Source organism: Megascapheus bottae, chromosome 10 (genome assembly GCF_031878675.1).
Source record: "Megascapheus bottae isolate mThoBot1 chromosome 10, mThoBot2.hap1, whole genome shotgun sequence".
Classification (NCBI taxonomy): Eukaryota; Metazoa; Chordata; class Mammalia; order Rodentia; family Geomyidae; genus Megascapheus; species Megascapheus bottae.
In genome coordinates this window covers 65,106,677-65,131,160 of record NC_143518.1, presented here as the reverse complement: position 1 = coordinate 65,131,160, position 24,484 = coordinate 65,106,677, and the positions used below count along the sequence as shown (strand labels likewise).

The following is a 24,484-nucleotide window of genomic DNA, read 5'->3' as shown; positions in this document are numbered from 1 at the left end:
GTCCTGGTTCTGTTTCCAAGGTCCCATCCCACATGCCAAGTCTCATTTGGTCGCCATGACTCCTCAGGCACATCTTGGCTTTGGCACATCCTGTGCTTCCCTTTGTCTTGACCTAAATCATCTGCAGGGGCCCTGGTGAGCTATTCTGTAGAACAGACACTTACTGGAGCTTGTGTTGTATTAGGGTTCTGGGTCTCATGAGAATGATGCAGGGTGAGGGTGAGATGTCATTCTCAGCACACAGCAAGGTATAACATTGACCTTGGATACCGGACTCTGCCAGGTTTCTCCACTGTAAAGCTTTTTAGTCTTTCTCAAGACAACAGAACTACAAATCTGTCTTGTCATTACTCTGCTCATTTTTAAATTGGGTTGCATTTCCACTAATGACTTATTAAAATTCTCTATATTCTAGACCTTCATTAGGGCCTAAGGACTGTGGAATTTTGGCTTTTTTTTTCCTTGTAGGGTAGGGGAGATGGAAGCTAGGGCTTTATGTCTACCAGGCAAGTGCTTTGCCACTGAGTTACAACCTAAACATACTCAATTTTGATATTACTTTTGTGCTTGCTTATTAAGCTAATCTAGAAACTTTTTACCATTTTCTATGGTCTGGTATTTTAAGTAGTAGAGACAATTGTTTGGGTTTAAGTCACATTTTTTCCCCTCTTCTTGAGCCAGTTTTGGAAATAGATACTTTTCTGGTATATCGCAACATACATCAACACCTGATCACCGCTGCAGGGGCACTGCATTAAGTATTGATAACCATCTCAGTAGAGGCTACAGGCATAGGAACACTTTACAGGGATGGTGTAGCTTAGTATCTGCTAACACACAATTTCCTGAAGTTCAGCTATGTACTAGGTATGTGACCCTGAGCAATCTTTAATTTCCTTATATATGAAACAGAGAAGGAAGGAGAAGAAAACTACTTTTCAGTTAGAGTTTTAAATGTTAAGTAGTTAAATGCTTAGTGCAGTCTGGGGCACTTGACAGGCATGTAAATGCTCTATTACTTTTTTTTTCCTGGTTGGTTGTGGGGCTTGAACTCGGCCTGGTGCTGTCCTTAAGCAATTCAGCTCAGGGCTACCACTCTGCCCATGAAGACACAGCCCCACTTCCCTTTTCTACTGCTTAATTGGAGATTGGAGTCTCACGGTTGTTTGTTTGCCAGTCCTGGGCTTGAGCTCAGGGCCTGAGCACTGTCCTTGGACTTTCTCAAGGCTGGAGTTCTACCACTTGAGCCTCAGCACCACTTCCAGCTTTTTTTCTATGTATGTGGTACCGAGGAATGGAATCCGGGTCTTCTGCATGGTAGGCAAGCACTCAACCACTAGGCCAAATTCCCGGCCCCTCTCAGGGTCTTTAATGCCAGGCTACCGTGCCTGGCTCTTTATTACTTCATTTTATATTATTTTATTTTATTGGTGCTGGGATTGAACCCAGGGCTTTATGTATTCACAGCATACAAAGGATTCTGGACATGACCCATAGCACACTGTTTTAATTACTTCAGCTCACAGCATGCAGTAGCTATCAAACCCACATGTGCTCTTTAGAGGGAACAACTGGAGTCCAGGGGAGGAAGAAAGCAAGGCCAAGTGCTCACCCTCAGAGCAGACTAGAAACCATCTCAAGTGCTAGGCAGGAGTCTTCGATCCACTCCTAAACACTGCACTAAAAATGCCCACCTCATTAGGCAGCAATCTGCACAGGTGACTCTCTTTTTCTGCTTCACATACCTGAGGTTCCCCGGAGATGTCGATATAACTGGTTCTATTTTCAATACATGCTTTTACCACTGGTTCTCCAAAAAATCGATACTAGGGGAAACAAAACCAGCAGGTTACTCTTCCTTGAATCATCCCTTAATCTTGGAAGAATCCTCTTATCAAGAAACAGAATGTTACTAAAGTAGCCTAACAATAAGCAGGGCTGTGGCAGACATGCACGGTGCCGCCTCCTCACTGTAAATGAGTGTGCACGAGGGAATTTCAGAGGAATGCAGGCCTTCAGCTAATGGCAAACGAAACAGGAAGTTTGTACAAGTGAATCGCTTGGACTGAATTTTCAAAACTAAAGATTTTTCCAGGAAAATCAAATAAAGGGAACATCATACAACAAGGCACAGAAAAGACAAGGTGGCTGAGCAGAAATTACCAAGGAGATACGAAGGCCAGGCCCTAAAGGACCGGCCGGCCATGCTGCCACATCTGTTGACATATGCTTCAGGAGGCTGTTGGGACTTGGTTTAATAATTTAAAAGTGGGGCTGGGAGTTCGGCCCAGTGGTAGAGTGCTTGCCTAGCATGCATGAAGGCCCGGGTTCGATTCCTCGGTACCACATACATGGAAAAAAGCCGGAAGTGGTGCTGAGGCTCAAGTGGTAGAGCTCTTGCCTGGAGAAGGTCCAAGGACAGTGCTCAAGCCCCGAGCTCAATCCCAAGATTGGCCAAAAAAAAAAAAAATAATAATAATAATTTAAAAGTTGCCTTGAAGCCAGGTGCCAGTGGCAACTCAGGAGGCTGAGATCTGAGGACTGAGTTTCAAAGACCACCTGGGCAAGAAAGTCCATGAGACTCTTATCTTCACTTCACCACCAGAAAACCAAAAGTGTTGATATGGCTCAATGTGATAGAGCACTAGACTTGAAAGCTCAAGGACAGTACCCAGGCCCTGAGTTCAAACCTCAGGACTAGCAATAAATAAGTAAAAATAGCAGGTACAAAAAGGGTTGGCTCATCACCTGCCTAGCAAGTGCAAAATCTTAAGCTCAAATACTCGAATCTCCAAACAATGAAAACAAAGGCAAAACTGATCCGGTATGATGGCACATACCTGTAATGCCAGGTTCTCAGGAGGTGGAAAGAGGATCACAATTCAAATTCAAAGATAGTTTGGGCAAAAAGCAAGATATGCACTGCCCTCATCTCAATCAACAAGCCAGGTGTGGTGCTTTACATTTGTAATCTCAGCTGTGGACAGGTAGGAGTATCATAGTCTAAAGCTGACCTCAGACAAAAATATAAGAGCCTATCTCAAAAAGAAACTATGACACAAAGTGTGGGCCTGGCTCAAATGGTACCTGTTAGTAAACAGAAAGCCTTGAGTACTGCAAGTACTGCCAAAAAAAAAAAAAATGTAAAAAGCAGAAATTACATTTTCTGCTTATCAGTGCTGAACATGGAGACTAAAAGTTAGTAGTATTATTGACTTTTTTTTTTGCCAGTCCTTGGGCTTGAACTCAGGGCCTGGGCAGGTCCTTGGACACTTTTTGCTCAAGGCTAGTGCTCTGCCACAGCACCACTTCTGGCTTTTTCTGTGTACGTAGTACCGAGGAATTGAACCCAAGGCTTCACCACTAGGCCATGCTCCCAGCACCTCAGTTTTTCTTTTGCCATACCTATTTCCACTGAAAATGTTTCATGGAATCAAAAGAAAAAATTCGTGGTCTTTTTTTTTTTTTTTTTGGCCAGTCCCGGGGCTTGAACTCAGGGTTTGAGCCCTGTCCTTGAGCTTTCTCAAGGCTTGTGCTCTGCCATTTGAGCCACAACTCCACTTCTAGCTTTTTTTTTTTTGGTGGTTATTTCAAGATAATCTCACAGACTTTCTTGCCTGGGCTGGAGTCCAACAGCAATCCTCAGATCTCAGCCTCCTGAGTAATTAGGATTACAGGTATAAGCCACTGGCATCCAGTTCTCATATTTAGTGATAGAAATAGTCAAAGTGCTAGTGCCTTATGTCTGTAATCTTAGCTAGTCAAGAGGCTGAGACCTGAAGGATCACAGTTTGAAGCCAGCCAGGCAGAAAAGTCCTTGAGACTCCATCTTCAATTAACAAGAAAAACAGCAGGCTGGAGGAGTGGCTCAAGTGGTAGAGCTCCAGTCAGTAAAAAGCTGAGCAAAAGCTTGAGGCTCTGAGTTCAAGACCTGGTGCAGGCACACACACAAAAGGCATGGCTCAATGGTAAAAATAGTACCTGCCTAGTAAACATAAGGTCCTGAGTGAGGACAGGAAAACTACAAGACAGATCAATGGAGGGAAATGAGGACCTGCTGGGTACAGAGCCCCAAGATGTCAAACCTCTTATTTGAAGCAAGACCAGTCAGTAGAGGAAGCATTTCTGACCAGCTATGCCAGCTACATGAGTAGCTCATGTTCAGATGAAGAGTAGGGCTTTTGGTCTACTGAGGCACGTAGTGCCAGCCATTCACGACTGATGATATCACAGTGACTACAGCACATGACGTAAGAGATGGAACCTAAGCTGAGAATGATTAACTCTCGTTACACATTTTAAAGGCATGCTTATTAAAAAAAGCTTATACAAAAAGCTCTTCAGTTTTGAAAGCATTTAGTTTAGATGCGCAGGTAATTATTACCCGTCACAGATCAGAAGTACAGTAGTACAGGTCCTCCCTGATGTACCTGTCATAGCTGGCACGAGAGTAAAAGCTAACCTTTCAAAAACGACACTTCAACCACTTCTCTGTCACCCCCCGCCCCGCCCCGAGGAACAGCATCTTTCTATAGCTCAAGCTAATCCCTGTTTTGAGATAGGACTATCTTAGCCCCCACCTCACCCAGTTTACACTGCCACATCTTGCCACCTCTCCTGCTATTTTTGTGCTTGTTTTGCTTAGAACTTCCTGTTAGCCTTATTATCTATTCTCCTTAGAAGCCGAAGAATTTAAGATTATATCAGATCATGCCCTTGTTTTCAACTGCTCAGTGGTTCTCAATCACAATGTAAAAAAACCCAACCCTGAATATAGCCTGAAAGACTTCATACAGCCACTTCCTGGATGCCTCAATCGACCTTCTAGCTCTCTGCCCTGTTTCCAGGCCTGGCCACATGCCTTTGTTCCTCAGTCTTGCCATATCTTCCTCCCAGGACCTTTGTACTTACTCTACCAGGGACAGGTATCACCTCAGGTAATCATGGCTAGCTCTCATTCCATTCCCATCTCAGAGACTTTCTTCATTTCCAGCTAAGAGACTTATGGGCCCATCTGTCTCTCCTTGCTCTGCCTCACTTTTCCTCAAAGCACTGGTCATCTGATACTATTACAATCTTAATTTTTCACCTGCCTCCAAAAGAACATAAATCCCAACAAGATTTCCTGTTTTGCTCACCACAGTAAACACCAATTGCCTAGTATGGGTGCATTTTACACAAAGTAAGCATTCAGTAAGTATTTACTGAATATACAAAATCCTTTTTCAAGTTTCTACCTTTTGTATGTTATTTACATGTGTATGTGGGGGGAGAATGTGTGCCCTAGGTATTGTCTCTGAGCTTTTTTATACTCAAGGCTAGCACCCTACCACTGTGAGCCACAACCCCATTTCCAGCTTTCTTATGATTAACTGTAGATAGGGAGTCTCATAGACTTTCTCTACCCAGCTGTTACTTATATTTATATAATACAAGAATATAAATGGTTTACTTATATTTATATAATACAAGAATATAAATGGGCCAGACTCGGTGGCTCATGCCTCTAATCCTAGCTATTCAGGAGGCTGAGATCTGAGGATGGCCATTCAAAGCCAGCTGGTGCACAAAAGACTGTGAAACCCACATTTTCACCAGAAAATGGAAAGTGGGGTTGTGGCTCAATGGGGTAGGGTGGTAGCCTTGAGCTGAAGAGCTCAGGAACAGCACTCAGGCCGAGTTCAAACCCCATGATGTGCACATGCACACACACATGCACGTGCGCGCGCGCACACACACACACACACATACACACACACAAAAGAATATAAGCTGGGCACTGATGGCTCACGCCTGTAACCATAGCTACTCATGAAGCTGAGACCTGAGGATCAGGGTTCAAAGCCGGCCTGGGCAGAAAAGTCCCCACGAGACTCTTATCTTCAATAAACTACTCAGAAAACAGGGATAAATAAAGTGAAAATATAAGCTTTTCTTTTTACAGTCTATCTTCACAGTTCTTGATACCCTGAATGGTGGCACAGAGAGCTTGTTATTCTCTCTCAGGGAAGAACTATCCCAGATGAGATCAACCAATTCTTCTGCCCTCTGCCCTATGAGCCTTGGGAGATAAAATGTCAGCTTTGGCTATAAATGAATGGACTGCTTGTTCTAGCACAAAGAAGGGTTGATTACTTACAGGTCCTACGCAGTTGAGGACAAGTGTTGTCTGTTTAGCCATTTCATCAAGTGAGGCCGAATTATTGATGTCACAAACTATTATTCCAACTTCAGATGGTAGTGTCGGTCTTCCTAAGATAAAATACAAGTCACTTAAAGCAAACCCGAGTACAATATTACATTTTTCCAGATCTTTTTTCATATCAGTGATATCAAAATTACTGACTCTCCCATCAGCAAATAAAAATGGTACAGCTATGAGGAAAGTAGAGTTGACACTAAGGGGCACTGAAAAACAAACAAAAACAACCTTTAAAAAAAGCAAAACAGAGGGGCCAGGAGTTTTGCCTAGTGGTAGAGTGCTTGCCTAGCATACACGAAGACCCAGGTTCAATTCCTCGGTAGCACATACATAGAAAAAGCCGGAAGTGGTGCTGAGGCTCAAGTGGTAGAGCTCTGGCCTTGAGAAAACCCACGGACAGTGCTCAGGCCCTGAGTTGAAGGCCAGGACTGGCAAAAACAAAACAGAAAGCAACATAGAGGGCTAGGAATGTGGCCTAGTGGTAGAGTGCTTACCTACTATGCACAAAGCCCTGGGTTTGATATCTTGGTATCATATACACAGAAAAAGCTGGAAATGGTGCTGTGGCATTAGCCTTGAAGAAAAAGCCCAAGGAAAATGTTCAAAAGCCCCAGGACTGGCAAAAAAAAAAAAAAGCAACATAGAAATAAACCTGCCATAAGACAATCTTACAATCTAGTTTAGATATCAAGTAGGTGTTTTGTCCTTATGTCTTGTCCAATAAGAAATTTCTATTATAAAAGCAGCTTCTTACCAGCTAGTAAACAATTGCATATGGGGTGGGGTGGGAGGAAATTGTTAAATCCTTCATAAGAACACAAGAAGACTCTGAAGTGAGTCCACTTTTAAGTAGTAAGGACTTTATAAAAATCAGTCAGGCTCATAAGGAAATAACTAGAACTGGCAGTGTTCAGCAGTGAAGGTACATTTTGCACCATAATTGGGTTTGGGCAATATAAATGGCAGATAGCTGAGCCAAATCTGTATGAGCAGGAAAAGAAATGGAAACATTTTAACAATAATCTTGTCTTTTGCATAAATAAAAGCCACAGAGCTCAAGGTTTTATGCAATGGCAGAGGTAGGTAGCGCCCTTTATACTAACACAAACAAAAGACTCCACAGATCCTCTGTAAGTAGGGCCTTGTGTAGGACTTTAAACAGGAGTGTAGAATGTCCAAGATTCTAACAGAGTGATCTGTGTGTGGAGCAGGTCTATGGTGAAGTTCTAAGTTAGGTGTCTGTCCCAGCCTAGGAGGAAGGGTCTGTGTATGTCTCTTTTCCCTCCCTTTCTTTTGTCTATCCACAGCACTTAGGATGATGCTAGCATGGAAAAGACCACTGAAAGAATAAGGTCAATGTTCATGCCAAAAACATACAATGCAAAAAATTTTTTACAAGCAAAAACTAAATAAAGAGGGGCTGGGAGTTTGGCCTAGTGATAAAGTGCTTGCATAGCATGCATGAAGACCCCCCATTTGATTTCTCAGTACTACACACATAGAAAAAAGCCAGAAGTGGTGCTGTGGCTCAAGTGGTAGAGCTCTAGCCTTGAGGAATGCCCAAGGACAGTGCTCAGGCTCTGAGCCCAAGACCAGGACTGGCAAAAACAAAACAAACCCAAAGAACTTAAATAAATAAATATACAAACGAAGGATGGAATTGCGGCTAGTGGTTGTACGCTTAACCTTTGGAGGTCCAGCTGAATGGGCACCTGTAGCTTGTGCCTGCAATACTAGTTACTCACAGGAAGCTGAGATCTGAGGACTGGGTTCAAAGCTAGCCCAGGCAGGAAAGTTCATGAGACTCATATTTCCAAGTAAGCACAAAAAAAGCTGGAAGTGGAGACGTGGCTCAAGTAGTAGAGTGATAGCTTTGAGCAAAAGAGCCCTGGGTCAGTGCCCAGGCCCTGAGTTCAAGGCCTAGTACTTGTACAAAACTGAAGAAAAATATACAGACCCTGAGTTCTACCTCCAGTATCAAAATAACCAAAAATTAAGCACCTAAATCCTGTCCTTAAAGCTCTAGGGCTTTTTCTCTCTTCCTCAAACACAAGGGAAGGCAGTAAAGCACAAGTTGGGAGGATGGGGCAGGCCGTGAGGTCCCTGGAGACTAGGATGCAGGGATGAGGAAAGACCAAGTCCTGGCCTCCTTCTGGGAGGATTCTGCATTCTGAGGGGTGAAGGCATTTAAAAATGTTTTCTTTCTGAAATTTTGAGGTGGAACAAGGCCTGATGTGTGAGCTCTCATGTGAGTGTACTCTTTGGGTGCACAGGGACATGAACCTGGAGGGCTGGGGTTGGGGGTGGGGGCAGAGATCTCATGGACCAAGGCTGATGCGGGGGAGAAAGGCTAACATTGCTGAGGGGAGCAGAGCTGGGGTGCAGAACCAAGGCTGTAAGAGAGCTAGGGGCACAAAGAGTGGAGGGCTAGGGGAGCAGGGCTAAAGGTGTGTGGGGAAAAACGAAGACTGGAGGACTGAGGAGGACGGGTCTGGTGGGGTGTAGGGTCGGGGAGGACAGGGCTGGGGGAAGCAGGGCCGAGGAGGACGGGTCTGGGGGGGCGCAGGGCCGGGGAGGACAGGTCTGGGGGGGGCAGGGTCGGGGAGGACCGGTCGGGGGGCACAGGGCGGGGGGGGGGGGGAGGACGGGTCTGGGGAGCGCAGGGCTGTGGAGGACAGGTCTGGGGGGGCGCAGGGCCGTGGAGGACCGGTCGGGGGGCGCAGGGCCGGAGGGGGGGGGGAGGGGGAAGGGTCTGGGGGGGGCACAGGGCCGGGGAGGACGGGTCTGGGGGGGCGCAGGGCCGGGGAGGACGGGTCTGGGGGGGCGCAGGGTCGGGGAGGACGGGTCTGGGGGGCGCAGGGCCGGGGAGGACGGGTCTGGGGGGCGCAGGGCCGGGGAGGACGGGTCTGGGGGGCGCAGGGCCGGGGAGGACGGGTCTGGGGGGCGTAGGGCCGGGGAGGACGGGTCTGGGGGGGCGCAGGGCCGGGGAGGATGGGTCTGGGGGGGGCAGGGCCGGGGAGGACGGGTATGGGGGGGCGCAGGGCCGGGGGGGACGGGTCTGGGGGGGCGCAGGGCCGTGGAGGACGGGTCTGGTGGGGGCAGAGCTGGGGAGGACGGGTCTGGGGGGCGCAGGGCCGTGGAGGACGGGTCTGGGGGGGGCGCAGGGCCGTGGAGGACGGGTCTGGGGGGCGCAGGGCCGTGGAGGACGGGTCTGGGGCGCAGGGCCCGGGTGGCGGGGCTCGCGGGGCCGAGCGCGCCCGGGGCCGGCCGCCGCTCTGGCGGTTACCGAGCTTGAGCGCCGCCTTCTCCAGCACTCGCAGCAGCTTCTCCCGGGAGCGGCCCGCCACGGCCCAGGGCAGGCGGAAGCCCCGCTCCGGGGTCGACTGCTCCCGGGCCACCTCCTCGGTCACGAACTGGCCGGTGAAGCCAGAGGCGCCGAACACCACCAGCTGGAAAGGCCTCTTCTCCATCGCCATGACGAGTCCACAGCGAGCCGAGGCCCGGGGCGGGCTGAGTCCACCGCGCCTGCGCCTCAGGCGACCCGAGTACCGGGCGCAGCAACCGCCGCCGTCGTGGCCGCCGCCGTCGCCGCCGCCGCCGCCGTCGCCGCCGCCGCCGCCGCCGCCGCGCCCCGCTCCCCTCCCTCGGCGCGCGCCGCCGCGCAGAGGCCACGCCCACGGCCACGCCCACTCGGCCTCGCGCTCCGAACGCCGCTGCGCCTGCGCCGCCTCTGGCGCCGGCTTCGGCCCAGGTGCCCGGGACGGAGGCTCCCGCGGCCGGTCTCTCCCGAGCCCGCCGGCCGCGGCCGGCCGCCATCGCTGCGTGTGCTGAGGCGCCGGGGCGGCGCGAGGGCGGCAGCCGGTTCTTCTCGCCCCGCAGGGATTGCCAGAGATGAGCCGGAGAGGCGCCCACGCCCGCCCGGGGGCCCGGGGCCAGCGGAGGCTCGCCGGGGTGCGGCGCGTGGGCGCCCCGGCTTTGGTCCAGGCCGGGGATGAGGGAGTCCCGGGATGTCCTGGGGCCGGGGGACCCGGGAATGAGGGAGTCCGGGGTGTCCGGGGTGTCCGGGGCGTCCCGGGGATGAGGGAGTCCGGGGTGTCCGGGGCGTCCCGGGATGGCCCATGTCCCCGAGGGAAGCCCCGGGTCGCAGGGTCGCAGTGGAGCCGGGGCGCGGTGTTGAGCGCCAGCCCGGGGAAAGCTGCAGGGCCGGGCTGGAGAAGCGGGACAGCCGCAGCCTCCGCAAGAGGACGGCCTCAAGGATAAGCTGCTGCTCCGTGGCGGGATGCACGCTTACCTGGGAGTGACACCAAAGCCGGAGCACCTGTCTTTGCGTCCGTCTCTCCCCCTCTGCCTCCCGCCCCGCTCCTCTCCGCCTCCTCGCCTCCTCCTCTCTCTAGGAAAGCACCCACACAGTGGCCCCCTGCCCTTCTGTTTGGCTGTTTGTTGACTCAATAAAGCTCTGCCAGGTTTTCTTACCATTGTGACTTGTCCAGAATTTCTTATTCTGCCACTGAGGTCAAGGACCCTTATTTAAAGGGAAGCTTCACTAAACCTCACCTCTGTGTGGTGACACTGATACCACACCGTATCCTAGATACTGGACGTCCACCTACCTGGTTTACCCTGCTGGATTCCACTCTTTCTTTTGACCCATCCTCTCTTTCTGTGTCCCCCACTTGGAATGGGAACTTAGACTCTGTGCCCTCATATGTTGGAAATACGTAATTTTCTCTTTGATTTTACAGGAGCTAACAGCTTGTCTTGAATCCTAGAGAAAGTTTGAACATAACTGGCAATACAAAGACCATGGAGCTCCTTCCTGGAAGTGGCCTGAAGGCATTTTGTATTTTGAGGTGGGCACCTTTTGGACAGCAGGGGTGAAATGTAGTTTAAGTGCTGTGTCTGGGTATCAGGTTGATGAAGGCGGGCCTGTGATGACTAATGTCCTTGGCCAGCTTGATCGACTTGAGAAGCACACAGGAGGTTAGTAAAGGCCCGGCTGTGGGGAGTCGGAGCGGCCGCCACTAAACAACCTCTTAGTCTTCCTTATCTGGTATGTGAATGCAGAGCGTTTGCTCTTTCCTCTGAGTCTGCGCGTATGACGTCAGAGGCCTGACCAATCCCGAGTTTTAAAACGGCCCTGGCAATGGAGCGACCAATGGCAAAAAACCCCGGGTTCCTTGATTGTATGTAAGCAGCTGCATTTCCCTGCCCAAGCCTTTTTCGCTTCCTGCTCTCCCCTCAACCAAAAGGCTCTCCAATAAAGTATGATTTGAGAAGAATCCTCGAGTGGTGGTCGTTCTTCCTCGCTGGTCGAGGAGCTCACCGCAACTGGTGCCGGAAACCCGGGACCTTGGGAAGACAGGACAACAAGCGAGGGGCCGAGGAGGATTCAGAACTCGACATACGGAGAGGAGACGTCGGTAAGTATCAGCCTGATCAGCTGAGATCCCCAGGTATGCTGTTTTTTGGGGTACAATTCTGGGTGCTTGCTGTTGTCCTTCCTTTGTGGGTGCTGCTGGTGTGTTTTTGTTGCATTTGTCTGCGTTGCAACAAAAGGGGAGGAGAGTGCCAGTGTTTTTCTAGCCAGTTTTATGACTGCAACTCAGAGATTGTTAAGGAAGCCAGTAGGACATTGATGAAGCACCAGGATAGTCTCTCCGAGGCAGAATCAAATGGGGAGGAAAAGGGTAGGCCAAAAAGAAAAGGGAAAGAAAATAAAGAAAAGAGACGTTATGTCAAAGAACAGAGGGTGGACGCACCCTACCAAGATACCGGGCAGGAGGGTGATAAGGAGGACCAAGGCATAAGAACAATGGAGCCGCCCCCAGGGCAGTCTTACCCGGATCCAGACAGGTTTCAACATTTACAAATAAGGGAGTCTAGAGATGAGGAGCTAAACGATTCAAATGAGGAGTTAAGCAACTCAGATGAGGAAGTGACTAACAATTCAGATGAGGAACAGGACCCGAAAGAGGGAAAAGGCTTGGAGGAGGCGGCTGCTAGGTATGAGGAGGGAAGGTATGGAGTTCAGCGACCTCTTCTGGCCGGAGTGTCTAAAGGAAATGAGCAAGAGAGAGCCATGCCCTCTGCGCCCTCGCCTTATCCTGTGGCGGCGGGAAAATGTCATTTCATAAAAGAAAGCACGTGGTCCCGCCTGGCGGCTGCGTTCCCAGTTTTTGAGAACCCAGTTACCCAGGAGAGGACCTTTGAACCAGTCTCCTATAAACAGTTAAAGGATTTGATGGAGGCAGTACGTAATTATGGAGTTGCGGCCAATTATACCACTGCCTTGCTTAGAAGACTAACTGTTAATGCTATGACACCTAATGATTGGTATGAAGTCGCGCGGACATGCCTCGATTATGGACAGTTCCTTGACTTCAGGTCTATAGTTATGGACAGAGCTCAGGCTCAATATAGAGTAAATGTACAAGAAGGGCGGCCCGAGTGGACCGTGGACATGCTCCTAGGGCAAGGACAATGGGCTGCCGATCAGACAAATTTCCCCTGGGATGTTTATAAACAAATAAATGAGGTTTTTTACAAGTCCTGGAGGGCAATCCCAAACAAAGGCCAGGTCACTGGCAGCCTCACCAAAGTTACTCAAGCTGTCACGGAGCCATTCTCCGATTTTGTGGCCCGTGTGCTCGAAACGGCGGAGCGCGTTTTTGAAAATCTTGAAGCCTTTATGCCAGTTGTCCAACAAATTATTTTTGAGCAATGTACAAAGGAATGTCAGAGAGCTATTATGCCGGTCAAGGAAAAGGGCCTGGAAGCATGGATAAAAGCCGGCAGGGAAATAGGGGGGCCATTAACTAATGCAGGCCTGGCTGCAGCTGTACTGTCAGCCACCCGAGCAGCCAAGGACTCTAAAGGTAAAGGATGCTTCAAATGTGGCCAACTTGGACACTTTAAACGCCAGTGTCCCAGAACTGCTCCCCAGGGTCCTCAGGGAGTTCAAAAGATGCCAGGAACATGTCCTAGGTGCAAGAAGGGAAAACATTGGGCCAATGAATGCAGGTCAGTAAAAGATATTAATGGACAGCCCATTCCTCCTCTTAGTGCAGGCCAGGAGCCAAAAACAGGACAAGGGGCCCCCGTCCCCAGGGCCCACAAATTTATGGGGCACTTCAGACTCCGGCACCTGTTCCCAGCTTACAGCAGCCAGTCCGGCCAGAAGGGCAACCCCAGGCTCCGCAGGGCTGGACCTCTGTGCCTCCTCCGGATTGGTCTTAACTCCAGCCATGGGAGTACAAATATTGGATACTAATGTAACTGGACCATTAGAAAGAGGCACGGTGGGATTGGTGTTAGGGCGCTCCTCCTCCACCTTAAAAGGACTAATAATTTTCCCGGGCGTTATAGATTCTGACTATTCAGGAGGAATCAAGGTTTTGTGCCACTCCCCTTACGGAGTAATCTCTATAGCCCCGGGAGATAGGATTGCCCAGCTTTTAATTCTACCTTCAAAACATGAAAACCTTCCTTCACTACAAAAGGAAAGGGGAGCCACAGGCTTAGGCTCCACAGGGATTGATCTTGTGTGCCTGTCGATGGAACTGGACCAGAGACCCATGCTATCCCTACAAATAGAGGGAAAGTCCTTTCTTGGCCTGGTAGATACCGGAGCCGATCGGAGCATTATGCAATCAAAGGCCTGGCCCAAGCAGTGGCCATTACAAAAATCTTCTCAAACTTTACAAGGACTTGGATATGCTAATGCTCCCTGTGTCAGTGCTAAAGAGTTAGTGTGGAGAACTGAAGAAGGCCAACAGGGAACAATCCAACCGTTTGTAATCGACGTCCCTGTTAATCTTTGGGGACGGGATGTGCAACAACAATTAAAACTTAAACTGACTAATAATTATTCAGAAGTTAGTCAAAACATCATGAAACAGCAGGGATATGTTCCAACTCAAGGGCTTGGCAGATGTCTTCAGGGACGCCCAGAACCCGTTGAGCCTGCTCCAAAATTTAATAGGAAAGGATTGGGTTTTTCCTAGGGGCCACTGAAACAAAAGCTTCCATCAATAATGCGGTACCCATACCCTGGTTGACTCAGAAATCAGTGTGGGTCCCCCAGTGGCCCCTTTCACAAGAAAAATTGGAAGCTGCAAAAAATTTAGTTGAGGAACAGTTAAAATTGGGACACGTTGAGCCCTCTGTATCTCCCTGGAACACACCCATTTTTGTTATTAAAAAGGCTTCTGGCAACTGGAGATTGTTACATGACTTAAGGGCAGTAAACAGGCAAATGCAGGTCATGGGACCAGTCCAGAGAGGACTTCCTCTACTTTCAGCGCTGCCCCGAGATTGGCCTGTGTTGACCTTAGACATTAAAGATTGCTTCTTCTCAATACCCCTTTGCCCTGAGGATAGAGAACGTTTTGCCTTTACGTTGCCCTCTGTTAACCATGAACAGCCAGATGTCCGGTATCAGTGGAAGGTCTTGCCTCAAGGCATGGCTAATAGCCTGACTATTTGTCAACTGTTTGTGGATTCGGCCCTGCTGTCAGTTAGACAGGAGTTTCCCCTGGTAAAAATCATTCATTATATGGATGATATCCTGCTAGCTGCTTCCTCTCTTGAGGTACTTCATAGAGCCTATCAACAGGTGGTTTCCCTACTTGAACAGAGAGGGCTTATTATTGCCCCTGATAAAGTACAACAATCCAAGGCGGTAAAATTCTTAGGTGCCATTGTTACTCCTGCCTTTATTCGACCTCAAAAAATTTCTATTCGAACTGCCCACCTAAAGACACTCAATGATTTTCAACAACTGTTGGGAGACATCAACTGGATCCGGGGATATTTAAACATTCCTCGAGCAGAATTACTGCCTTTATTTTCCATTTTGGAAGGTAACCCGGATGTCACATCTACACGAAAACTTACCCCACAGGCTTTTGCGGCCCTAAAAAGGATTGAAGAGGCAATAATTAAGGCTCAAGTGTGTCGTTATAATCCAGGTCAATTACTTATGTTGTGTATTTTAAAGACAAAGAATTATCCTACAGGGGTCTTATGGCAGGACGGCCCTCTGTGGTGGCTTCATGGTAATTCTCTTGGAGCAAGAACTGTTCAATATTTTCCTGAGCTTGTTGCAACTCAAGCCCTATTGGGCCTAAAGTATTGTTTGATGCATTTTGCTAAAATACCCGATAAATTAATTATTCCCTATACCAGGAATCAGGTGGAAACTTTGGCTGCCACTGTGGATATATGGGCGATTTTATTATGTGCCTTTCCCAATATTATTGATAACCATTATCCCAAGCATCCCCTGCTTGCCTTTGTAGAGAGAAATTTGGTTTATTTTCCTATTGTTACCTCTAAGAAGCCTTTGGCTACAGCCTTGACTATTTATACTGATGGGTCAAAAACTGGCCAGGGTGCCTTTGTGGTGGAAGGTCAAAATCCAGTCGTGTTATATTTTCGACCGGATGTTCCCCAGGTCACGGAGTGCCTGGTGGTTCTAGAGGTGTTTAAAAGATTTGAAGAGCCCTTTAATCTTTTTTCTGATTCACAATATGTTGTTAATGCTGTTAATTCTCTTGAAGTCGCCGCCTCAATTAGGCAGGCCAGCACGGTTTCTAACATATTATTACAGATTCAATCCCTTATTTTGGCAAGAAAGAATCCCTTTTATATAGGGCACATGAGAGCTCATACCTTGTTGCCAGGTCCCATGGCTAAGGCTAATGCCCAGGTAGATCAGGCAACTAGGGCCATGGTTTTGACAGCTATTGATTCTGTAGAATCAGCAAAAACTTTTCATCAGTTATATCATGTACCTGCTAATACTCTTAGAATAAAATTTAATATAACCAGACATGAAGCACGAAATATTGTTAAAGCCTGTCAGTCTTGTGTGATTTTTCTCCCCTCTCCTAATGTGGGGATAAACCCTAGAGGCTTAAAACCAAATGCCCTATGGCAAATGGATGTTACTCATTTAGCGGAATTTGGAAAATTAAAATATTTACATGTCTCAGTGGATACCTATTCTGGCATAGTACATGCCACGCCCTTGGCAGGAGAAAAGGTTTCCCATGTAAAAGTACATTGTTTAGAAGCCTGGGCGGCCTGGGGAAAACCCCTTCACTTAAAAACTGATAATGGCCCTGCCTATACTTCTCATGGTTTCCGCGCCTTTTGTGCGCAAATGCAAGTAGCCCATACAACAGGGTTACCATACAATCCGCAAGGACAAGGAATTGTGGAAAGAACCAACAAAAAATTAAAAGAAATACTTCAAAAACAAAAGGGGGGAATTGCGGAAGGAGCATCTCCCAGGGAAAGACTTTCCCTTGCACTTTTTACTTTAAATTTTTTAATTTTAAATAGTGATGATAAGTCAGCAGCAGATAGACATGCTGCCCAAAACCCAAAAATTATAACTGAGATGGTTAAATGGAAGGATGTTATTACAAATAATTGGTGCAGACCGGATCCCGTAGTAAGGAGATCCAGGGGAGCTGTTTGTGTTTTTCCACAGGAGCAGGAAACACCGCTTTGGGTCCCATTGCGATTGACGCGAAAGGTGGAAGGAGAACCCGAGAAAGGCACTGACGATGAAGATTATTCTCATGTTGGTGGCAATACTAGCAGATCCAGTGATGGCCCAGGAGAGGATTTTGTGGGCGCGGATGAAGGCCTTTCCATTACCAATGCCTGTGACTAATGCTTCTAGGACAATGGACTGATCAGTTTGAAAATCTAACCACTCAATTAAGATCAGAAATTATGTTAGTTAATAGGACCAGGATCACAATAACAGCAGGACAAGTTTTAGATTGGGTAAAAAATTCCCTGTCGTTTGTTAAGGAGTGGGCTGGGCTGGGAGTGTTTGTTGCAGCCTGTTGTGGGCCCTGTATTTTTTGCCTCTGGTTGCTCTGTCGCATGAGATCTCGCAATAGAAGGGATAGAGTACTAATTGCTCATGCACTCACTGCCTTGGAGCAAGGACACTCTCCCCAAAATTTGGCTTGCAGCTTTAAAAACCAACTAAAAGTGCCCTGTACTGCCTTTGCACCCTCGAGACCTTAGTCTATTGCACGAGGAATAGGAGTACAGGCAGCCAAGAGTTGTGAAATGTTGGACAAAGTACCACTCCTGACCCTAACAGGTCAGGGAGAGCATGTGCGTCAGCATATGGGTTTGCGCCCCTAGCCCATCTCCACAAAGGGAAAAGAGGACCTGGAGGGGAGGGATCCAGGGTTGGCCGCCTGGGTCACTCCTCTAGAATGGGACCTCAAGTTTTACTTTGGAGGACAGCACCTCTACTCTCTTCACAACAGGTATGTTGACTTGCTGCAACAAAACAAGAAAGGGGGAGATGTGGGGAGCCGGAGCGGCCGCCACTAAACAACCTCTTAGTCCTCCTTATCTGGTATGTGAATGCAGAGCGTTTGCTCTTTCCTCTGAGTCTGCGCGTATGACGTCAGAGGCCTGACCAATCCCGAGTTTTAAAATGGCCCTGGCAATGGAGCGACCAATGGCAAAAAACCCCGGGTTCCTTGATTGTATGTAAGCAGCTGCATTTCCCTGCCCAAGCCTTTTTCGCTTCCTGCTCTCCCCTCAACCAAAAGGCTCTCCAATAAAGTATGATTTGAGAAGAATCCTCGAGTGGTGGTCGTTCTTCCTCGCTGGTCGAGGAGCTCACCGACCCGGCCCTGGAGCTGTGTGAGGGTACTTCCAGAGAGGACCAGCCAAGGGGAGCCCACCTTGAATGTGAGTGGACCATCCCATGGAAAAAGATGCCCTTCTTTCCTGACTCTCCCTTTCTTTTCCCAAGCCACCATGCTCAGCCCTCCATGATGGACTGGACCTCTAGTGTACCACACTGTAGTTTACTACTGGTGCACACTTATCATCCTAGTTCTTGAACCACATTCTCAGTCTTCCTGATTTCTACCTCCTCAGTAGCTGGGATTACAGGCATCTGCCACTCCACCCATTTATCCACCTTTTGTTTTTTTTCATTGCTGGGGTTTGAACTCAGGGTCTGGGCACTGTCCTTGGGCTTTCTCAAGGCTAACTCTACCACTTCCAGCTTTTTCTATATCTGTGGTACCAAGGAATGGAACCCAAGGCTTCATGCATGTAAGGCAAGCACTCTAGTGCTAAGCCACACCCCTGGCCCCTAAATATTCCTTTTGGTTGTGCAACTTTATTGCTACAATTATCTGCTGATCCCCAGCACAGAAGGCAGTAGATCATGTCAAAAATTGCATTATGCATGCACTATGGCATATCAGAACCCATCCAGCTCATTGAGAGTTGCAAAGTAGCACAACATATCACTACAGGTCTTCTTCCAACCTCTGCTCCTTACTACTAGAATCCTCAGTGGAAGAATTAAGTCCAGTTTTGGATGTGAGTTTTTTCTGTCAGTGAATCTATTGCCATCTCTCCCTTTTCTTCCAGATTCTCTTGCTCATTCTCTCTTTCCATATCTATATAATATATATCCTAGATATACATACATACATACATGCACATACATACATACAATTTGTGTGTGTGTGTGTGTGTGTGTGCGCACACGCGCATGCGTGTACCTATCCTGGGGCTTGAACTCGGGGCCTGGGTGATGTCTTTGGGTAGGCTAGCACTCATCACTTGAACCACAATTCCACTTTCAGCTTTTTTTAATTAACTGGTGGAGAGTCTTGCTTTGAACCGTGATCTTCAGCCACCTCATGGCTAGGGTTACAGGCATGAGCCACCAGTGTCTGGCTTACTGTTTGTAATTTTGGTAGAGGCCTCCAGTGGTGTAGTGGAGGCAGCTCATATTGGCTTGGCAGCAATAGTTATTACATTTTCAACAACTTGTGAGCCAGTTGAAGTCGCTTGGTAGTACATTGAGTCATGAAGAGACTATTACACTGTGGAAGCAAGCACTGCAAATGAGTTTTCTCCCAGTTTTAACGTGACACATTACTAGAGGTATATTAAAATGGGAGGATACTAGTGGCTCCTGGCTGTAATCCTAATTACTCAAATCTGTAGGACTGCAGCTTGAGGCCAACTTGAGCAGAAAAATATACACACACAAGCCTCCATCTGCAAAGAAGTCAGCAAAAAGCAAAACTGGAGCCAGGTCTCAAGTGGTAGACCTCCAGCCAAACAAGGAAACCCAACAGTTGGGGGACTCTGAATTCAAACTCTGGTACCAGCAGAGAAAGAGGAAGCCTGGGGGCGAGGGGCGGGGGTGGGGGAGGAAGAAGGAAAGAGGAAAAGCAAGAGGGAAAAGTCAAGAGTTTCACATTAAAAAAGGAGAATAAGTCCAGGAGTTTGGCCTAGTGGTAGAGTGCTTGATTAGCTTGCACAAGGACTGGGTGGGGTTCAATTCCTGGCTACCACATAATGTAGAAAAATCCAGAAGTGGTGCTATGGCTCAAGTACTAGGACTCTTGCCTTGAGAAAGCCCAAGAACAGTGCTCAGGCACTAAGTTCAAGCTCCGGAACTGCCAAAAAGAAAAAGAGTAAGCTTCTTGAAGCTCTTTAAAAGATGTGACTGAGAATGTGACTTAGTGGTAGAGCGCTTGCCTAGCATGCATGAAGCCCTGGCTTTGATTCCTCGGTACCACATAAACAAAAAGCCAGAACTGGCTCCTGTGCTATCCTTGAGCAAAAGAAGCTCAAGATTGGGGAAAAAAATTTAAGTTGGAGCTAAACATATGGTATAATTCAGTAGTAAAAGTGCTTGCCTAGTTAAAGAATTGCTCTCATAGAAAAAGCGTCTCTTCATCCTAGTGCTGTCAGACTCAGGTAGTACAGGTAAGTTAGTTAACTTGTAGTTTCTTGAGCTGGGTGTGGTGGCATGGTGGCTCACACCTGTAATCCTAGCTACTCTAGAGGCTGAGATCTTGAAGATCAAGGTTCAAATCTTCCCCAGGCACAAAAGGACCTGAGACTCTTATCTCCAGTTAGCCTCTAGAATACTGGAACTTGGGCTTGGCTCAAGGGTAGGGTGAGCTGAAGAGCTCAGGGACAGTGCCCAAGCCCCATGACCCACAAAAAAAAAAAAAAAAAAAAAAAAAAAAGGAATCCGGGTGCCCCTGGCTCACACCTGTAATCCTAGCTATTCAGGAGGCTGAGATCTGAGGATCACGGTTCAAAGCCAGCCTGGGCACAAAGTCTGTCAGACTCTTTTATCTCCAAATAACCACCAGAAAACTGGAAATGGGCTGTGGCTGAACATGTTAGAATGCTAGCCTTGAGCTGAAGAGCTCAGGGATAGTACCCAGGCCCAGAATTCAGAAGCCCCATGACCAACGGAAAAAGAAAAAGAAAAAAAGAATAGGATTCATGACAAAGCCCTATTTTATAAAACCTTAACAGAGTACACATATTCAAGCAGCAATAATATTGTGAAATTAATGTATGTCATCATACATTATGTGGTATCATTTGGTCAAGCAATGACATCCTTAAATAGTGCCCAAATAATTATCAATCATCTATGCCTATTATTTGTAAGCTTAAAAGTAAAGTTTATGGGAAGTGGCACTGTGGCTCAAGGGGTAGGGCAGTAGCCTTGAGCTGAAAAGCTCAGGGATGCCCAGGCCCAGAGTTCAAGCCCCAAGACCAAAAAAAAAAAAGTGAAGTCTATTATTTATTTTTTTGCCAGTCCTAGGGCTTAAACTCAGGGCCTGGGCACTGTCTCTGAACTTCTGAACTTTTTTTGCTCAAGACTATTACTCTATTACTTGAGCCACAAATCTACTTCTGGCTTTTTCTGATTATGTGGTACTGAGGAATCGAACCTGGGGTTTCATGTGTGCTAGGCAAGCACTCTACCACTAAGCCATATTCCCAGTCCCTCTTTTCTTTCTTTCATTTTTTGTTTTGTTTTGTTTTGGCTGATCATAGGGCTTGAACTCAGAGACTAGGCACTGTCCTTGAGCTTTTGTGCTGAAACCACAGCTCCACTTCCAGTTTTTTAGATAGTTAATTAGAAATAAGAATCTAACAGGGGCCGGGAATGTGGCTTAGAGGTAGAGTGCTTGCTTAGCATGCATGAAGCCCTGGGTTTAATTCCTCAGTAACATACAAACAGAAAAAGGCAGAAGAAGAATGACTGCTCAAGGGGTAGAGTCCTAGTGACAGTGCCCAGTTCCTTAGTTCAAGCTCCAGGATTGGCGGGGAAAAAAAAAAGAAAAAGATGTCACTGACTTTCCTTTCCTGCCAGGCTGGCTTTAAACCGCAACCCTCAAAATCTCAGCCACCTGAGTAGCTACAATTATAGGTCTCCGCCACTGGCTAATAGCTCCTAATGGAATGATCCTTCCGGAAGGTTTCACTCACTGATAGGTCGGCTGACAAGTACCCAGCTTCCCATGCTTCCCCAGTGTGTGCTGTCTGCTCCCGGCACACATAGCTCGAAGAGCCCGGCTTCACCCGGTCCCCTGGGATGTTCACTCTGCCCACAGCTGACTAGCTCTCATCCACTGGCACTGCTGTACTTTTTCTTCTTTTTTCTTTTTTCCCCCCAGTCCTGGGGCTTGAACACAGGGCCTGAACATCGCCCTTGGACACTTCTTTCTTTTTTTTTTAATTGGTCCTGAGGGTTGAACTCTGGGCCTGCACACTGTCCCTGAGCTCTTCGGCTCAAGGCTACCACCCTACCCCTTGAGTCACAGCCCCACTTCTCATTTTTTTAATGAATAATTTTGGAGATTAGAGTCCTATGTCCTTTAGTGCCCAAGCTGGCTTTGAACTGCAATCCTCAGATCTCAGCCTCCTGAGTAGCTACGATTACAGACATGAGCCACTGTGCCTGGCCTTTGACATTTTTTTCTCAAAGCTAGCACTCTGCCACTTGAGCCTCAGCATCACTTCCAGCTTTTTCTATGTATGTGGTACTGAGGAATGAAACCCTGGTCTTCATGCATGCTAGGCAAGCACTGTACCACTGGGCCATGCTCCTGGCCCTGTCTTTTGTTTGGATAGCTGTTCTTTTATTGGACGGTGGGGTGGAGTGGGGTACAGTTACATAAGGAAGGCAGTGTGGGACATTGTCACCCGCCCTCATTGTTCTTCCATTTTCCCTCCTGACTACTCTTATTTTCAGTGAGCAAGGCTTATTCCTGAATTACTGTGGTGAGATCTGAGGGTCTGCTGTGTGTTAGGAATTGGGGCTGGGGGCAGGGACAGAACAGAACTTCTTAGGCTATGATTAAAGCTTGTTTCCAGGTGACTTCGGAGCCTTGTGTTCAAAGACCACATTTTGAAATCCTTGCCTGTTAGAGAATGCTAAATCACATCCCTCTAGCAGTTTCCTGCAGAACAAGCTGGAACATGTTCATTCTGCATCTCCAATGCGCTCTCAGTCCTCGTGACTCTGAAGTGTTGGGTATAGGCCAGTCATTTTTACAGTTCTGAAAGTTCTACTTTTAATATCATGTTTAAAGGAAAGGCTAAAGTACATAAGTAACTTTTCAAACCCAAAAGCCGAAGGTTTTAAACTGAGTGAGGATGTGAAGCTTCAAAGGCTTGTTAGTTTTTACTATAGCAGTGTCTTTCTCCTAGTGGAATTTTGTTTTTCCAGTCCTGGGGCTTGAACTTGGGGCCTGAGCACTGTCCTTGGGCTTTCTCAAGGCTAGAGCTCTATCACTTGAGCCACAGAACCAGTTCTGGCTTTTTCTATGTATGTGGTACTGAGGAATCGAACCCGGGTCTTCGTGCATGCTAGGCAAGCACTGTACCTCTAGGCCACATTCTTGGCCCAGCAACAAAAATTTTGTCCCTCGGCTTTCAACCACCTCTTGGCTTTTGCTGAAAACACCGGGCACATGGGTCCCCCCTCCTTTAGGTGCAGCTGGTAAACCAACAAAAGAAGAGCTCGTTAGTGCACCCTACCATCACAGCCAGGCAGAAGGTAAGGCCCAGACTCTGAGGCAGGGGCCGTGGATGTGGTCTCTGTGGTCGGGTCATTTCTTTGCTTCCCAAGAGCCTTCACTGCATGTGTTCCTCAGAGCAGGGCTGGCTTCTGGCCAGAGCTTGTGTAAACTTCCCCTGCCCCCACCACCTGTGTCCTGGTGGGGCATACAGGAAGATGGCTCTTCTCCCCAGCCCCAGGGAATGCGGGAGAGGAGAGGAATGAGGGGGGCAGTAGGAAAGGGCAGCTGAGAGCCTTTGGCATGGATGCCCGGACCAGTGCCGAGAAGTTCTTTAGGGCAGGTGGAGCTCAGGTGAAGTCCAGCTTCCAAAGAAGCGGAGCTCTGCCCTGCCCCTCTGCCACCCAGCCAGGCTGCCTGCGGCGGCTGCTCCTCTTCAGCCCCCTCCACATCAACACAGCCTTGCCCCACCACACACGTGGCCCTAGTGCAGAATGTTTCTCAGGCCACACACTAGTTGGGGGTCCACAGCCCCTCAGCCTGGCTCTCACCATCTGCTGCAGGCCTCCTGGGCTGCCCTGGGAGCTTCTTTGTGATAGCCACACTAATGCACAGATACATTTTTTTTGGCCAGTTTGGGACTTGAACTGGGGCCTGGGCACTGTCCTTGGACACTGTTTGTTTAAGGCTAGCACTCTACCACTTGAGCCACAGTGCCACTTCCGGCTTTTGCTGTGTGTGCAGTACAGAGGAAGTGAACCCAGCGTTTCGCGCGTGCTAGGCAAGCACTCTACCGCTAGGCTACAATCCTGGCCCAAGATAGAAATTTTATCCTCTTGGGAAAAGCATTTGTTTTTCCAGAAAAGACTCCATTTCTGAAACTGGATTTCAGGTTCTGCATTCTCTGGATCCTCTGTGGAACCGTCTTTCAGGGCTAGAGTGAATCCATCCCAGGCCGGCTGGTGAGGAGACACCTCCCAGGGGCCAGTCCAGTTCCTGGCGAGGGCGGCCACAGACAGCATAGTTTGCTATGCATATTTAGCTCTTCACGAGACTTTTCTCACTATTAAACATGAGAATGGAGCTGGTGCTGTGGCTTACCCCTGGAATCCCAGCAACTCAGGAGGCAGGCACTGTGGATCCAGCGGCCATGCAGATGTTTCTGGACGAATTTTTCAGGTGAGATGAACATTCAAGTCACTGGACTGTGAGTTTCACAGAGGCTCTCCATAGCAGAAGATGGCTCCCTGGGCACAAGGCTGCAGCACCAGCTTTTTCCTGGCATTCCTTTCTGCTGGTCTGCCCTGCTGTCTCCATGTCCGTCTCTCTCCCTCTCCCTCTCCCTCTCCCTCTCTCTCTCTCTCTCTCTCTCTCTCTCTCTCTCTCTCTCTCTCTCTCTCTCTCTCTCTCTCTCTCTCTCTCCCTCCCTCCCTCT

At 48.3% G+C, this 24,484-nt stretch overlaps 1 protein-coding gene across 1 annotated transcript in view; it reads right to left on the bottom strand.

Moving 5' to 3' along the window:
• Positions 1 to 9,762, bottom strand: part of Sccpdh (saccharopine dehydrogenase (putative)) — a 30,581-nt gene extending 20,819 nt beyond the window's left edge. The window contains exons 1-3 of the mRNA XM_090341533.1: positions 9,489 to 9,762; positions 6,140 to 6,252; positions 1,746 to 1,826 (exon numbers count right to left, since the gene is read on the bottom strand). Coding sequence (XP_090197659.1) covers positions 1,746 to 1,826; positions 6,140 to 6,252; positions 9,489 to 9,678 — 384 coding nt within the window. The 5' untranslated portion in view covers positions 9,679 to 9,762. The remainder of the gene's footprint in view (positions 1 to 1,745; positions 1,827 to 6,139; positions 6,253 to 9,488) is intronic.
• Between the last annotated feature and the right edge of the window lie 14,722 nt (positions 9,763 to 24,484).